Source organism: Colletotrichum chrysophilum (assembly GCF_026319265.1).
Source record: "Colletotrichum chrysophilum strain AFK26 chromosome Unknown scaffold_1, whole genome shotgun sequence".
Classification (NCBI taxonomy): domain Eukaryota; kingdom Fungi; phylum Ascomycota; class Sordariomycetes; order Glomerellales; family Glomerellaceae; genus Colletotrichum; species Colletotrichum chrysophilum.
Window position 1 is genome coordinate 173,693 of NW_026517288.1, and position 14,582 is coordinate 188,274.

General features: G+C 55.3%; 4 protein-coding genes across 4 annotated transcripts; 1 reads left to right on the forward strand and 3 right to left on the reverse strand.

The window, feature by feature from the left end:
* Positions 1-630: 630 nt before the first annotated feature.
* On the reverse strand, positions 631-2,771 carry DRH9 (ATP-dependent RNA helicase ded1; the record flags this gene model as incomplete). The annotated part of the gene is made up of 2 exons (XM_053173021.1): positions 631-2,524; positions 2,596-2,771. 2 exons carry the CDS (start codon positions 2,769-2,771, stop codon positions 631-633), a joined length of 2,070 nt encoding a protein of 689 aa, XP_053042727.1.
* A 3,319-nt stretch (positions 2,772-6,090) lies between these two features.
* PCB4 (putative proteasome subunit beta type-4) lies at positions 6,091-6,831 on the reverse strand (the record flags this gene model as incomplete). The annotated part of the gene is made up of 3 exons (XM_053173022.1): positions 6,091-6,292; positions 6,378-6,627; positions 6,735-6,831. 3 exons carry the CDS (start codon positions 6,829-6,831, stop codon positions 6,091-6,093), a joined length of 549 nt encoding a protein of 182 aa, XP_053042728.1.
* A 560-nt stretch (positions 6,832-7,391) lies between these two features.
* Positions 7,392-9,197, forward strand: COL26b_000048 (uncharacterized protein; the record flags this gene model as incomplete). Its single annotated transcript, XM_053173023.1, has 1 exon — positions 7,392-9,197. One exon carries the CDS (start codon positions 7,392-7,394, stop codon positions 9,195-9,197), a length of 1,806 nt encoding a protein of 601 aa, XP_053042729.1.
* A 411-nt stretch (positions 9,198-9,608) lies between these two features.
* On the reverse strand, positions 9,609-13,665 carry COL26b_000049 (uncharacterized protein; the record flags this gene model as incomplete). The annotated part of the gene is made up of 5 exons (XM_053173024.1): positions 9,609-12,000; positions 12,054-12,208; positions 12,422-13,136; positions 13,413-13,584; positions 13,650-13,665. 5 exons carry the CDS (start codon positions 13,663-13,665, stop codon positions 9,609-9,611), a joined length of 3,450 nt encoding a protein of 1,149 aa, XP_053042730.1.
* Positions 13,666-14,582: the final 917 nt, after the last annotated feature.

Genomic DNA, 14,582 nt, shown 5'->3' on the forward strand with positions numbered 1-14,582 from the left:
TCTATGCCGCCGCCTCGTCCTGAATGTCACTGCCCTGCCCTGTTTGCCCCGGGGGCAAGCTGTTGTGACGTTGAACCAGACGACCGAGAAATCCACTTTTGTCTATGTATGCACGGCGAAATGCATGACCCTTCTATCATCGAAAAGCGAGAAAATGCCCTTCGGGAAACGCTTGAAGAAAGCAGTAACATGAACGTCGTAATGCGTAGCAGATCCAGGATCCGTGTCGTGTATCCGTAGATCCAGCCACGCTGTAGCACACCGCATGTGGGTGTTCTTCATGCGCTCTGCCGATTCTGAAAGCTTTTCCCAATGTCGGTCTAAGGGTATCATGGAGTTTCGGTCCAGCAAAAAAAGAAATGCTCTCTATCGATGCCGATGCCTGCCCGAACACCCGATGATGCTTCTCGTTGAAAATTGAGAGGCAATACCGTCGGCTCTCGGGGCCACGCCGCCGTGTCGAAGTCCAAATGCAGAGAAACGAGAAACGACGAATGCGTACAGTGTCGACCCATGCGCGCAAATCAAAAAAGGAGAAATCGAAAACTGGCAGCGTGTTGCAGACGCTGCATGGCAAAGGCTGTGAGACTCATGTTGTCACAGCTGCCAAGTGTCGTGGTGGAGAGACGTTTACCACCAAGACGAGTTTCCGCCGGGACCGCTGGGGTTGCCATAGCCACCACCGCCACCATATCCGCCGCCGCCGGAGTAGCCACCGCCGCCGCTGAAGCCACCTCCAGGGGCACCGCCGAAACCACCACCGCCGCCGCCGCCGCCGTAGCCGCCACCACCACCACCGCTGTTGAAGCCGCCGCCGCCGCCGCCGGGGGGACCGCCGAAGCCACCACCACCGAACTTGCGGAAGTCACGGTTGGCACCCTGGCCACCACCACGAGGACGACCACCACGGCCGCCACGGCCACCACCGTATGAAGACTCGCGGGCGATGGTCTCGAGGAAGCTGGGAACCTCCTGGTTGGCCTCCTTGAGAAGCTCAATGAGGTCACGGACGACACCACGGTTGCCACGGTTGAAGAAGGCAGTGGAGTGACCAGTGTTTCCGGCACGACCAGTACGACCAATGCGGTGGACGTAGTCGTCAATGTCGGTGGGCAAGTCGTAGTTGACCACGTGAGTGACGTTGGGAATATCGAGACCACGAGCAGCAACGGCAGTGGCAACCAGAATGGGGCAACGACCGTTGCGGAAGAACTCAAGAGCGCGCTCACGCTCACGCTGGGTGCGGTCACCGTGAATGGAGGTGGCGGGGAAGTTCTGGTTGATGAGGAAGTCGGAGAGAGAGTCGGCCATACGCTTGGTCTCGACGAAAATCAAAGTGAGACCAGCACCGTGGGTGTGGAGGATATCCAAGAGCACGGAACGCTTGTCAACGTCCTCAACATACTCGACCTTCTGAGTGATGTTCTCAGAAGTGGAACCGACACGACCGACGGAAAGGAAGACGTAGTCCTTCAAGAAGTCGCGAGCGAGCATCTGAATGTCGCGGGGGAAGGTGGCCGAGAACATGAGAGTCTGGCGGTTCTGGACGTTGGGCATGTCCTCACCCTCGACAATGCGACGGATCTGGGGCTCGAAACCCATGTCAAGCATGCGATCGGCCTCGTCCAGCACAAGATACTTAATGTTCTGCAGGGAGATGCGACCACGCTCGATAAGGTCGACAAGACGACCGGGGGTGGCGACGAGCAGGTCACAGCCGCGCTCGATCTGGCGGAGCTGGGAGCCAATGTCGGCACCACCGTAGACGACGCAAGGGCGAACCCAGGAACGGTAGGCAAACTTGCGAGACTCATCGTAGATCTGAGAGACAAGCTCACGAGTGGGGGCGAGAATCAGAGAGGTGGGGTAAGCCTTGCGCTGACGACCGAAACCGCCAGCGGCGTTGGCGGGGATGGCAGAGGGGCCGTGGATGAAAGCCTGGGAGAGGATGGGGAAGAGGAAACCACCAGTCTTTCCGGAACCAGTCTGGGCACAAGCCATGAGGTCACGGCCACCCATGACGATGGGGATGGAATACTTCTGGACGGGGGTGGGCATCTTGTAGCGGGCCATCTCGATGTTGCCGATAAGGTGGTTGTCGAGAGGGGGGTTGGAGAAGGTCAGGACGGGCTCAGGGACGTCGTGTCCGGAGGCCTCGACGGGAATGTCGTCGTACTTCTCGAAGTTGATACCGGTGTGCTGCTTGGACGGGTCGTCGGCGGTTCCGAAGAGCTCGCGCTCGACACGGGGGTTGGCGGGGCCGGGAATGTGCTTGCCGTCGCGCCACTGGCCATCACCGGATCCGCGAGCCTGCTGGCCACCGCCGCCGCCGGCGTTGTGACCGTAGCCACCACCGCCGCTGTAGCCTCCACGACCACCCTCACCGCCCCAGTTGCGGCCTCCGCGAGGCTGGTAGGGCTGCTGCTGAGGAGGGGGTCCAGCAGCGGGAGGACCGCCAGGACCACCGGGGCCGCCCATGGCCGGCCAGTCGCCACCGCCCTGACGAGCGTCGAAGTTCTGGTTCCTGCTTGGGAAATGGGTCAGTTACGGAAGGCACGACGGCCAGGAGGGGATCTCATAGAAGGGTTGACTTACCCAGCCCAGGCGCTGTTGTTCAGACCGCCGTTCATGGGAGGAGGGCCAGCAGGAGGGGGACCTCCACCACCGCCACCACCGTTGATCTTACCACGCATGTGGGGAGGGATGTAGGAACGAGGCTGGTTCTGCTGGTCCTGAATGTTCAGGCCAGACATGTTGAGTTGATCGGCCATGATGGATGGGTTGATCGGATCGTCTGTCGAAGAAACGGGAGTTGTGTGGTGTCGACAGAAGGGTATCTCGAAAGGCGAGTCGAGTCGGTTGATCGTTACTCTCGAAAAGACTGTGGAATGCAGCAGAGAGTAGATGAAATGAAGGGAAACCGGTCCGTTGTCGAGATGAAAACAAACAGGCAAACCGAAAGAAGGATGAAAGAGAAAGAAAAACCGAAAGTCGGGGTGACTTCCAAACGTTCGTCTCTGTCGTCTAATTAGGCAGGCGCGTTGCGTGCTCTGGGGCACTGATTAGTTCCGAGGCCTTGTATTTCCCAAGATGCTCAAAGGAAAGACAAGAGAACAAATGCGTGAGAGGGTTTGTGGTTTGGGGGATGTGAGGATAGGAAAATCCCTTTTTGTGGTGTGGGAAGAGTTTTTGAGGGGGAGGTTGTGGGAGGGAAAAGGGACTGGAGATCGGAGGCAAGAAGTAGGGAAGAAAAAAATTGGTTTGAGATTGTGTCGGAATCCACCAGAAAAGGCCAGACACCCCTGCAACCTGTGTCTGTTGGCAGTGCGTTGTGACTCTGGCAATGCACCCCCTCTGAGGAAAAAAAAATTTGGGAGGCGCCTTCCTCCCTTCCACAGCCAGCAGGCAACCTGCTGGAAGGAACCTAAGGTGGTAAGGTCGGTAGAGACTGCCACCCGCACTAACGCTGCACTGGTGGGACGGGATGGAAGGTGAGTCCTACGGCATGCCTCCACTGCCTGCCTGCCTGCTTGGTTTCGCCTTCCAAGTTCCCAGGTTCTTTCCCTCCTTCCACTGCGCCGACGAGGACAACCTGCCCTGCCCGCGCTCAGGCTCCAGGCTCCTGGCTCTGGCTCTGGCTCTCAGCCGGTACCCAGTACAGGCCGCCGCCGCCAGACGAGTGGATAAGCAACGCACCGGATTGGCCACGTTCCCCGTAGACGTAGCAGCATGTGCTTGCTCTTTGCAGCGTGGGAAGGAAATGATGACATGTGAGGTGACAGGCCACGCACTAAGTTACCTGCCACACCAACCAACGGCCCTGCAACAAAATTTTCCCTCCCCCTTTCTTTCTTGCGCTCTTTGCGCGGGCCTGAGGAGGGAGCCAATCTGTTGACGGCGACGACGGGGACAACGACAACAGCGGGGATTTCGCGGAATACCGGGGTTGGAAGGACACCTGGGGCGAAGGAAACACACCTTCGGCGTATGGACGTACCTGCGATGAGCAAAGCGGATTGTTCCTTTTGCGGTCTCTGTGGTGGTGGTGTCACAGGGCGTTTTGTTATCGATAATCGACCTAAACGTCACGTCGATGTCGCCCTAGCCTAAGCATGAACGGGACCCTGAATCTTGAATAAAGTACGGAATGTATCCGGATTCCGATGGTGCCAGGTTTAGTCGGCTCGTGCGCTAGATCTAGTCTGGGGAAGGGCTAAAAGACGTATATCGATGATGGATGAAGACGAGCACCTAAAATTCCCTTCCTTTTCCCCCGCTGTTCTCCCAAATGGCTCGGTCGCTGGAATTTCTGCTGAAGGCTGACGAAAAGTTCAAAGGCAGAGAGGTTGGTGGTGGCCTATTTGGGCCAAGGTGAGTCAAGTGACAGGGGCTAGACTAGACTGGACGGGAGCGAGAAACAAGAGACGAAGTTGGAGGTTGCAAAGTGCCCCGCAGTGAAGTCGATAATGGGGGTTTGGTGGCTAGAGTGGCGACTTGAGGAATTGGAGGCTTGGGAGGCTTTTTTTTTTTTTTTTTTTTGGCAAGTCCATCAACAGCATTTACAGTCAGCACGTTGGTGTGGTGTTTTCCGAGGTGCGTAAAAAGGGCCTCTTCTCGACAAACTTTACGCAGCGATGACCAAACAGTCGATCCAGGCAGACGCAGGCTAAGATGAAGAAATGATCCGATTTGCTTCTGTTCCTTCTCCTTGGCCATCCCTCGAAACGACTAAACTAAGACGTTGGCTTTGACTATTTTCCAATAATCCGCCTTCTTGGAACACTGAGCTAGGCTATCCAGATAGCTGAGACCATGGGCAGCACCCCCACCCTCAGTCGAAAAGACAAGCGGATGCTCAACACCGGAACATGGAAACTCAATCTGGAGGTTCAACCAACCACTACAACGCCATAACTTAGGTTTTTGGGTTTTGGACTCGCATTCCAGAAACCCAGACGTGGTACAGGAAGCCCTCGACTGCAAGTGCTTTCTATGAGAAATTCTATGAAGGCACTATCTCACCTACGTCATCTCCTGGGTCCTTGCACTCGTATGGCCCCTAACACATCCCACGTCCTCCACTACGACAACCGACCCCGTTGAATTCCAGTTGTCTGGCCGGACACACTCAACCACGCCACTCCCAGGGCAAAACTTCCCTCCGCCTAGGGTCGCGGCATGAAAAATACAGAACCCGAGAAATCCCAACCACCGTTCGCATTTCATTGTCTGATGCATCGGCACCGCCGAGCTGCCCGTTGCGACCAATAAAGAAACGCGCATTTACTTTCATACTAGTCAGCTTCACAAGGGATTTGTTGCTCAGAGGGCAGGACGACCGAGTCAACATCCGGCCTAGTCCAGACGGTCGGGTACGTATCGCCGGTTCTGATTCGACCGGCCGGCCGGCATGCCGTCCTAATCCTCACAACTCTTGAGACGCCCGAGATGATGGGATGAAGCCAAACATGTTGTCGGATCACACCTAATTACACACACCACACATACGCCGGGCAAGAAACGAACGATTCGAGAAGCGAAAAGGAAAAAAGTACGGCCAAACGGCCGGTCTGGCTGGTGCTGGCACCGCTTGGTACGGCCCTCCTCCCACGTTTCAAACGCCCGTTATCCCTGTTTATGCTACAAAACCGTGACCTCACCGCTTGCCCCTCAACCCCGACTCAGCGCTTTTCAAACGCTGATACAGCGAAAATCACACCGCTGTCAGGCAAAGTTAAATCCGAGCGTCGGAACCGTGTGCCTTGCTGTAGAAAAGACAGGCACCATATCCAGGCCTTTTTACACAATACGGTCTCGCAGGATATGTGTTTTCGAACGCATGCTGGCTATATCCCGGGTCAACTGGTCGGTCTCGCCAACTGAGCCGGTTAGAAAGCCCCAGCAAGTTGCATCACTCAGACAGCACCATGTAACCCTCTTCAACCTCGCTTCTCATGATAGAACTGATGCCTGTATCAATTACCAGCCCGGTCTAGTAGTACAGTTGTTGCTGGCAAGGCCTCTTGGTGCTCCTTGCACGTCATCAAAAAAAGGGCCCGTTTTTCATCACTCATCCGCCGCCTGCTTCGCTCAAGGAGCCCTCACCACCTTGTCATCGTCGAATTCTATGTCCACGATGCCGTCCTTGGTGACGGCCTTGACCACCATGCCCTTGAAGTCAATCGGTAACCGTCTCTTGAGCTCGTCCGTGCACATGTTCAAGATCTTGATGCCCTGGCCGAGGGTGATTTCGGGGTGGTGGTGCTTATCGAGGATCGACAGGCAGTAGTATCTGTATCATCGTCAGCTTCTGTCGTTCCGCCTCCGAGAATCATGCTCCGCTCGTGGTAGATATGGAGCTCCCTGGGCAAACGTACTGTGCGTAGCCGTGGGCGGCATATGGCACCGGCGCCAGCGAGGCGAGGTAGTCCAGCCAGTACAGCGCAGGCTTCTGTGTGATGGGGTCGACGCCGCCAAGGAGGAGGTTGACGTTGTAGGGCTTGCGCGAACGCAAGCTCGAGGCGAGCTCGCCGCGGATGAAGTTGGCCAGGCCGGAGGGTGAGAGGTCCGTCTCGTTACGCATCGAGTAGAGCTGGGAGTTTGCTTGAATGTAGTCGGCGAATTGCACTAATTTCATACTAACGTTAGCACCCATCTCGCCGTCGTGACGATGAAGCTTCCCGCCCGAACCGGGTAGGAGGGGAAGCTCGGTGGGGCACACAGTAGCTACTAACCAGTGTCACCCGCCTCGCCAGAGTACGCGATCAGTGTGTGCTTGTTGAGAGGTCTCGTCTTGTCGTCGGCGACCTTGAGGACGGTAGCGCCTCTCATGGCAGCTTTGGAAGCTGCAATGATGGTGAAGTCCTTGCCCGTGATACCGAGTAACACCTCCCTGCCCGACGCAATTCACATTAGCCATTGCATCCATGAAAACCAACGAGAAGCTGTAGAGAATTAAACCTACATGATGGCTGCTGTTGCTGTGTCTGCTTCGTGGTTGGAGGGGTGGAAGTTTGTTGTTTGGTTTGTTCGGTCGTTGGGTATGGGTCGTCGTCTCGTCAGCCTTCTACCTGGTGGCTACGTCGAGCTACCCCCCGGAACGCGCAGTCAAGCTACAGCCTGAACGCACCAGCCGACAGCGGAATTCTGCCGAATCAGACCGCCACCCGCCTCCGAGCCCGGAAAAACCACCCCTGCCGCATCTCACTCAATTGGCCCAAGCGACCCCACATTGACATCTGATTCTCCGAAATACGTACCCGTCCAGAACTTTTTTTTTTCCTGGACTGGATGCCCACCTAAAAAAAAGTTCACCGAGAAGGCAGCCCAGGCGAAGACGGGAGCAATTCGCCCAGATACCCCCTTAGAGGTCACCCGACCGCGTGCCCAACATGTCCTCCTTCTTCACAATCCCCGGATCGAACAAGAAGCGCAAGAGGACAGCCGCCCCCGAGGCTCCTAAGAAGCGAATCGCAGCCTCCAAGACCGCGAACAACAGGGCCCCTCCAAAAGCGGCAGCAGCCAAAGGCAAGACCGGCGCGGCGAAAGGCGCGAAATCAGCAGCACCCGCCTCCAAGAAGCGAACTGAGCGTGACGACGACGACGAATCCATCTCGGGTAGCGACTCGGACGATGAGAGCATAGTCAGCGCCGGCCCCGAAGAGAGCAATGGCTCCGAAGACGACGACGACGAGGTGCCCGGCGAGACGGCTGCTGAGCGCCGCCTGAGGTTGGCCGAGCAGTACCTCGAGAACGTCAAGGAGCAGGTGGACCTTGCGGGCTTCGACGCCGCCGAGATTGACCGCGACCTGATCAACGAGCGCTTACAAGAGGACGTGGCCGAGTCGAAGGGAAAAGTCTACCGCCAGCTCGCGGACGAACTTGCCTTTGGCAACGCGACCTCTTCCTTCTTCAAGAACAACACCGAGACCTTTACCTCCGTTGCCGTCAACTTCCCCTACGCCTACACCACCACCAAGGATCTGTACGTACACAAGTGGAGGATACAAGACCTGCCGAAGAACCAGTTCCAACAGACCACGCGCAAGAAGCCCAAGAAGCCGCCCGCGCCGCCGCGCAAGCGACCCGAGCTGCAGACATGGTTGAGGGGCAACATCAATGCCGCCAGGAACAAGTCATTCCAGCGTCATGTAGAGAAGATTCTCTGCGTTGCCGCCTCGCCGGACGGCAAGTACGTCGTCACCGGCGGCGAGGACCGCAGGCTCATCATCTACGACGCCGAAACCCTCAAGCCCATCCGCGTTTTCACGCACCACCGCGACGCTGTGACTGGTCTTGCATTCCGTCGTGGCACAAATCAGCTGTACTCCTGCTCAAGAGACCGTACCGTCAAGGTCTGGAGCTTAGACGAGCTCGCGTACATCGAGACGCTGTTCGGACACCAAGACGAGATCGTCGACATTGACGCCCTCGCCCAAGAACGCTGCGTCAGCGTGGGCGCGCGTGACCGCACAGCACGTCTGTGGAAGGTTGCGGAAGAGACACAGCTCGTCTTCCGCGGTGGTGCAGTAGACAAGAAGTCCCGTCCAGACGTTGATCCGCGCTCGCTCCCTCATGAGGGCAGTATGGACCGTGTAGCCATGATCGATGACGAGCTCTTCGTCACCGGCAGTGACAACGGCTCATTGGCGCTCTGGGGCGTGACCAAGAAGAAGCCCATCTTCATCCTCCCCATGGCACACGGCCTGGAAGAACCCCTCCGCCCTGACGAAATCTCGGCGGACCACAACCCAGACTCGAGCCTCGTACCGCCGCCTCAGCCGCGGTGGATCACAGCGCTCAAGACGATTCCCTACTCAGATGTCATCCTCAGTGGAAGCTGGGACGGTTGCATAAGAGTGTGGCGGCTGAGCGAAGACAAGAGAAAGATTGAGGCGGCGGGTGTTCTCACATCAGAGGCCGAGCGAGCCTCACAATCTGCGCCCAACGGCAAGTCAGCAGATGTCTGCGGCCTGAAGGGCGTGATTAATGATATTGCCATCTTTGAGCGCGGTGACCGCGGCCAAGACGGTGTTTGCGTCGTCGCTGCAGTTGGAAAGGAGCACAGGTTGGGCAGGTGGCAGATGAAGAAGGGCAAGGGGAAGAACGGTGGTTACGTGTTTGAAGTGCCGAGGGTGGTGAAAAAGCCAGAGGTAAACGGCAACCATAATGATGCATCAGATTCGGGAAGCGATTAAAAGTTAGACGTGTTTATATATCCCTGGGAGAGAGGGAAGGAGCTGGGACGTTTGCATAGAGGATCTTGTACCACAATGTACGATCTACGAGATGAGCCTCTACTCTCCATCAAGGCCATGGAAATCGCAGCCACTCTTCGAGAACTTCATCAATTCTTCCCGGCCCCCTGTTGACGCCATGCTATAACTCTATGGGTATGGATATCAAGGCTTCCTATGCTATGGGACCATGCGCTACCTTAACAACGCCTCGCCAACCAATCAATCGGCGAAAGGCAAAAAGATCAAATCTACTTGATCGGTTGTTCCAACCGTTCGAATGCCTGCCAAAGCTCATTATGTCTCCTTCGCTTCAGCCACAACTGGCTGCTTCTCGCTAAATTCATCATCATGCGTATCTTGAAGCACGCCCTAGTCGGTGAGGTCTACAGTCACAGTCTGGCTGGACTTGAAACCACTGTTGCCGGGTGACTTGTGGTAAAGCCCCTCATCCTCAATGCTAGGTATGGGTTGAGTCGATATGGGTTGAGGTATTTCCTCGATACTCAGTTGTCTAGGCTTAGTCGCTGAAGGCGGCGACTTGACAGGAGGCGCGAAATAGGGGCTCGTTAGTGTGGGCGCCTGCGTGAGGGTTTGGAGATGCTTCTGTTTCGGCGTTGATCGGTCTTTGTGCGTGCTTGGGCGTTCGGCCGTGTGGGTGAGATTCTGTACTAGTGTTTTTTTGGACGGCGAATCCTGCGATTCACTTAGAAGCTGCTGGGTTGGAGTCGGACTTTTTTCGGTGGGCCTAGAAGCACGCCGCTCAGTGCGGATAGGCATGGGATGAGTCTTGGACGGTGATGATATCCGGTTCATGATCTCCTCTGCCGGACTAGACCCTGGTTTCCTCAGTCGTTTTTGGGCTGACTCCGCCTTCGAGGTTGCCGAAGGCGAAGCAGCAGGAGCCTCGTCGGTGGTTTGCACCTTGTCAACTTGACCATTCGTTTTGCCTTTGTTGAAGCGAGGGCTCGTTCTCTGCTGAGTTGGGGAAGGATTGACCTTTGCGGGCGGCTCAGACCTGGGCGGCGTTTTCGGCCGTTCAGAAATTTTCGATGCGACAGGCTGCAGCTCTTCCGCGGTCTTGGCTATGCCGACTTCAGACCCAGATGGCTCTTGAGGTACACTATCGTGCACAGGTGGTGCTTCGCCATTGGTTTCCGTCTTGACGGGAGAGCTGCTGCCATCCATTGAAGGGATCGAAGGGATCGAAGGGGTCGCAGGGGACCCTTTGATAGTAGAAGACGGATTCTTGGGCGCGTCTCCAGCTGAGACGGGAGTCCTTGGTGTCGAGGGCACGCCACTTGGCTCCTCCGATGACTTGCTCGAAATGGGTGCCTTTGGTGTTTTGCGCTTGGCCTTCTTTTCTGCAGCAAGCAGAGCGAAACGTCGGTTTTGTTCTTCTCGTTGCTCGATAATAATGCTGCGCAACTCGCTTCGCATTGTCATAGACGTGATATCCCAATTCATTTCCTCCTTGCGCACAATGCGACCAACGGTGTCATCCGGAGCCTTCAAGAATTCTCGCAAGTAGCCCAGCAGAAAAGCACCGCAGCTTGCATGATCGAGTTGCTCCGGGATATTCTTCGCAGTCATGCCAAATTGGCCCGGAGCCTCGATTTCCAGATTTTTCTTGTCTTTGGCTTCACGGACAAGATATTCTTTCAAGTTTCCGCAAGTCGCTGAGTGTCCAACACCGAGCGAATCCAGAGTGATGACTCTGGCCTCAGAGGGGTCCTTCTTGCGAGGTAGAGCCCCTGTACTTTTCCGGGGCAACTGCGACTTGACAGGCGAGGCTTTTGGTTCAACGAGCACGACCGTGTCCTTATTTTCAGTCGCAGGATCGTCTAAACTCATATGCTCCACCTGTTCGCCGACCGCAGAGACTAAAGCCTCTTTCTGTGCAACCTGGGGCGGTTCTTTATCAACCTCCTGCACCTCTTGGGCTTTGATAAGTTTGGACGGGTGACAAATGATGGCGAGGTACCAATGCGCTTGTTCATTGACGGGAACGACGATATAATCGTAAGAGAAAAGATCGACTTTCGTCGTCCATGATCTGACGCCTTCATAGTTGATCCCTCGGCCCAACTTTTCTGTGAGCTTCGGGTAGAAGTAGGTGTTCATGAAATATATCCTGTCGTGGGTCTGCTTATTCTCCTTTTCGAGTTTGACCTGGAGATACTTCATGTAGAACCAGATGAGATTGTCGTTCATGAATTGGCCCTCGTCAAGTCTGAAAATATCATCTCTGATGACAGTCGCTTTGTGTTTGCCGAATTCTGGGTAAAGGAGTGGCTTGTCGTCGTCCCAAATCTTTTTCCATTCTTTATTTTCCTCCGTCCACAGTACTGGACTAGGCGACCGCGGTGCCAAAATGCTTGGCTTTGGCTCAGTTGTACGTCGGGCAGCCGCATCTCTAGTCTGTCTTTGCGTCAAGTCTCGAGTCCGTCGGGGCTCGGCTTTGGCATCTTTCTCACCAGCAAGTGTGAAGAAAGAAGACGTTCTTGGGGGTTTGCTGGGTGTAGACGCAGGATCGCCCGTGTTCATACTACTTCTGAGCGGCTTGCAGGGTTGGTATGATGCATCTTGGTGAGCGGAATTTGGACGAGAGCTGGTTCGCGGGGTAGACTTCTGAATTTCGCCGTCCTTGCTTGCTTGCTTCGACTCAAGATGTTTGATGTCGTCTGGCTTTGGAGTCCAAGGTGCTGGTTTGTACTTCACGGCGTTTTCCCATTGCTTGTCAAAGACCTTCTGAAGGTGTTGGCTAAGCTTGGTGTGAGTGAAGCACCTTGGGCTAGAGTGTGTAGTTCAACTCACCTGTCTTCTGGTTCACACAATAGTTTCATGTTACGCAGTCCTCCAGCTGTCTCCTCAACCCAATTTCCAAATCGAAGGGCATCATTATTCGCGGCAAATTCCAACACTAGGAAGCCTGGAGCGTCCTCAGATGCACATCTGGAAATGCTTGCTAACTGGGTCGCGGTTGCCGTATAGCGAATCTTTGAACAGAAATTCAATTTCACGTCAATCCAATGAAAGCCGAGATGCCGTTTACCGTTGCGTCTGCATGCGATAAGATGTTTCTTGTCATCTAGAACCTGGAGGTGTGGCTGTTCTTCAGGAGGTAACTCATCGACGACGAGTACATGTTTGCCAGAGACAGCTCGTTTCAGCTTGAAAATTACCGCGTCGGGCTTCTGCTTCTTGAATTCAACACGGGACATGTCGGCCTTGGCGAGGCGGCTTTCAGACGTCGTCGGCGACGGCGCTTCATCGTCCGAAATAGGGTCAACGTCGAAAACCTGGCGCTTCTTGGCAGAACCAGCTTCGGAGGCGAGTTCGTCGATTTTATGGAGGTCGCTGTCCGAAATTCCTTCTGAGGCATCCCGTGACCCCTTAAGAGGTGTCATCTTGAAAGGTACCATCTTGCCGACATTTCGCTTCTTCACTGCCGGCATATCCTGTGAGATCTCATCCTCCTCGCCGTCGATGTCCAACGGTTGAACCTTGGAGGCGGGCGACTTGTTGGCCGACCTTTTCCGTGTCCGGGTGTTTTTCCTTGGAACGCTATTGTTCCTCTGCACAGTGCGGTATTCTTCGACCTGGAAAGCTGGCTGCTGAGTCGAGCGGTTGCTAGCAGCGTCGACGTCAGGTTTCGTCAAATCTACAGCCGACGAGGACCTGATCGACCGGGCTGGCGATGGAGAAGGAGGAGGAGCGAACGTTGAGTTTGTGTACGCGGCGGCGGATGAGGGTTCATCTTTCGTCTTCTGGCGCTTCGCAGACCTAGGGGGTTCGTTGTTTGTCGTCGTAGAGTAGCTTGGCCTCTTGTTCTGACCCCCAGTTCCCGGGTCGAAGGTTTTCTTAGGGGCAAAAGAACCACTTAAGAGCCCCTTCAATCTGTTGCTCTTCGCACTCTATCCTAGCATTAGCTAGGCTCGTCTTTCTTCCGCCCGTGGACCTTACCATTGGGTCTGAAATGGGAACTCCGTCCTTTGGATTCCTACAAGAGCCATGGTCAGTGACATGGTCTATGGCGGCGCATGAAGTCGTAGTGTACCCGTATGCAGGGAACGAATGGTTCTCGGGATCTCGGTATCGTTCTCGTAGCTGCTCGGCTCTGCAACCCGTTTGTCAGTGGTGAACCCGGAGAACCTGTCTGGCGCAAACGCATACGTGATGGTGTTCCTCCTCGCAGCTCTCCGCCTGATAGTGGACCCGGCGACACCGTCCTTGCCGCACGTCTTGCCTCCGCCTTGGGATCCGTTCTCTTCCTCTGCCTCATGCGCGGGCTTTTCTCGACCTAGCTCCTCTAGGGCTCTGGGGAAGGTCAGTCTCGTGCCGGTAACTGGTAAGGAATGCGAGCGGGCATTTGAGGTTGGCGTGGACGACAAGGAGTGAGGAACTGCGTACTTTTGAGCCGTTTCATCGCAGGAATGCGGCGAGATCTTGGGATAAGAAGGTGCGTGGTCGGCAGGCGGTGTCGTTCTGTGTTCCTTCTTCATTCACGAAAGTCGGTTAGTAGTGGGGTCTGCGCAGACAAAAAGGTGCGGTTTGCCCTGCAACTCGGGTCGAAATTTTGAGGTGGAAGGGTGCCACATGTACAGCTAACAGGGCGAGGGGTCCGCTGACACGCGCTGGCTACAGCGGATTGGTAGGCAGGTAGCCTTGTGGCAGGCCTGTGCTGGCGATAACGGGCAGGTTTGGCAGGTTCCACTCAATTAAACCAGCGCGTCGGGCGCGTCACCCGCTGCGAAGGCACTTGCCACTTCCAGACAGTCCACCCACTCCTTCTCTCATTCTAGCCGCTTGGCTTCGTAGGCATGAGATTAGATGACCGGCAACAAATTGAACGATCGTTTTCAGACTGACCTCTCTGCCATGATCTCTTGCCTGGGCCATGGTTTCCTTTTCTACAGATGCCACCGTAGGTTGTTTCCAGAAGTGTGGCTTTTGGGAGGTGAGAGTGAAGGCTGCTAGTCGAAGTGGATTGTCCAAGATGAATTGAAAACATGCTTGATGTGCAAAGGCAGCTAGTTGCAGCAGAATGGGCAGGATAGAAGCAGAATACTAGATGAGAGGGTCAAACAGGAAGTCATGCGAATCTCTTGAGATGTAGTTGAGCGTCTGATTCTTTCACGGCAGCCCACACTCGAGAAGAGAGGGGAAAGGGCCAAACGAAAGCAAAGCCTCTTGGAGAAGTCATATGAGATGCGTGGGGGATGGACAGATGGATTGACAAGGGAGCTTGCAAATGGATCTGCTTCAGTCCTTCTTCTCTTGACACGATCACCTCAAAGTGACGAAGCAAAAATGGCAGGAGTCCTTTTGCGAGAAACAAAAAAA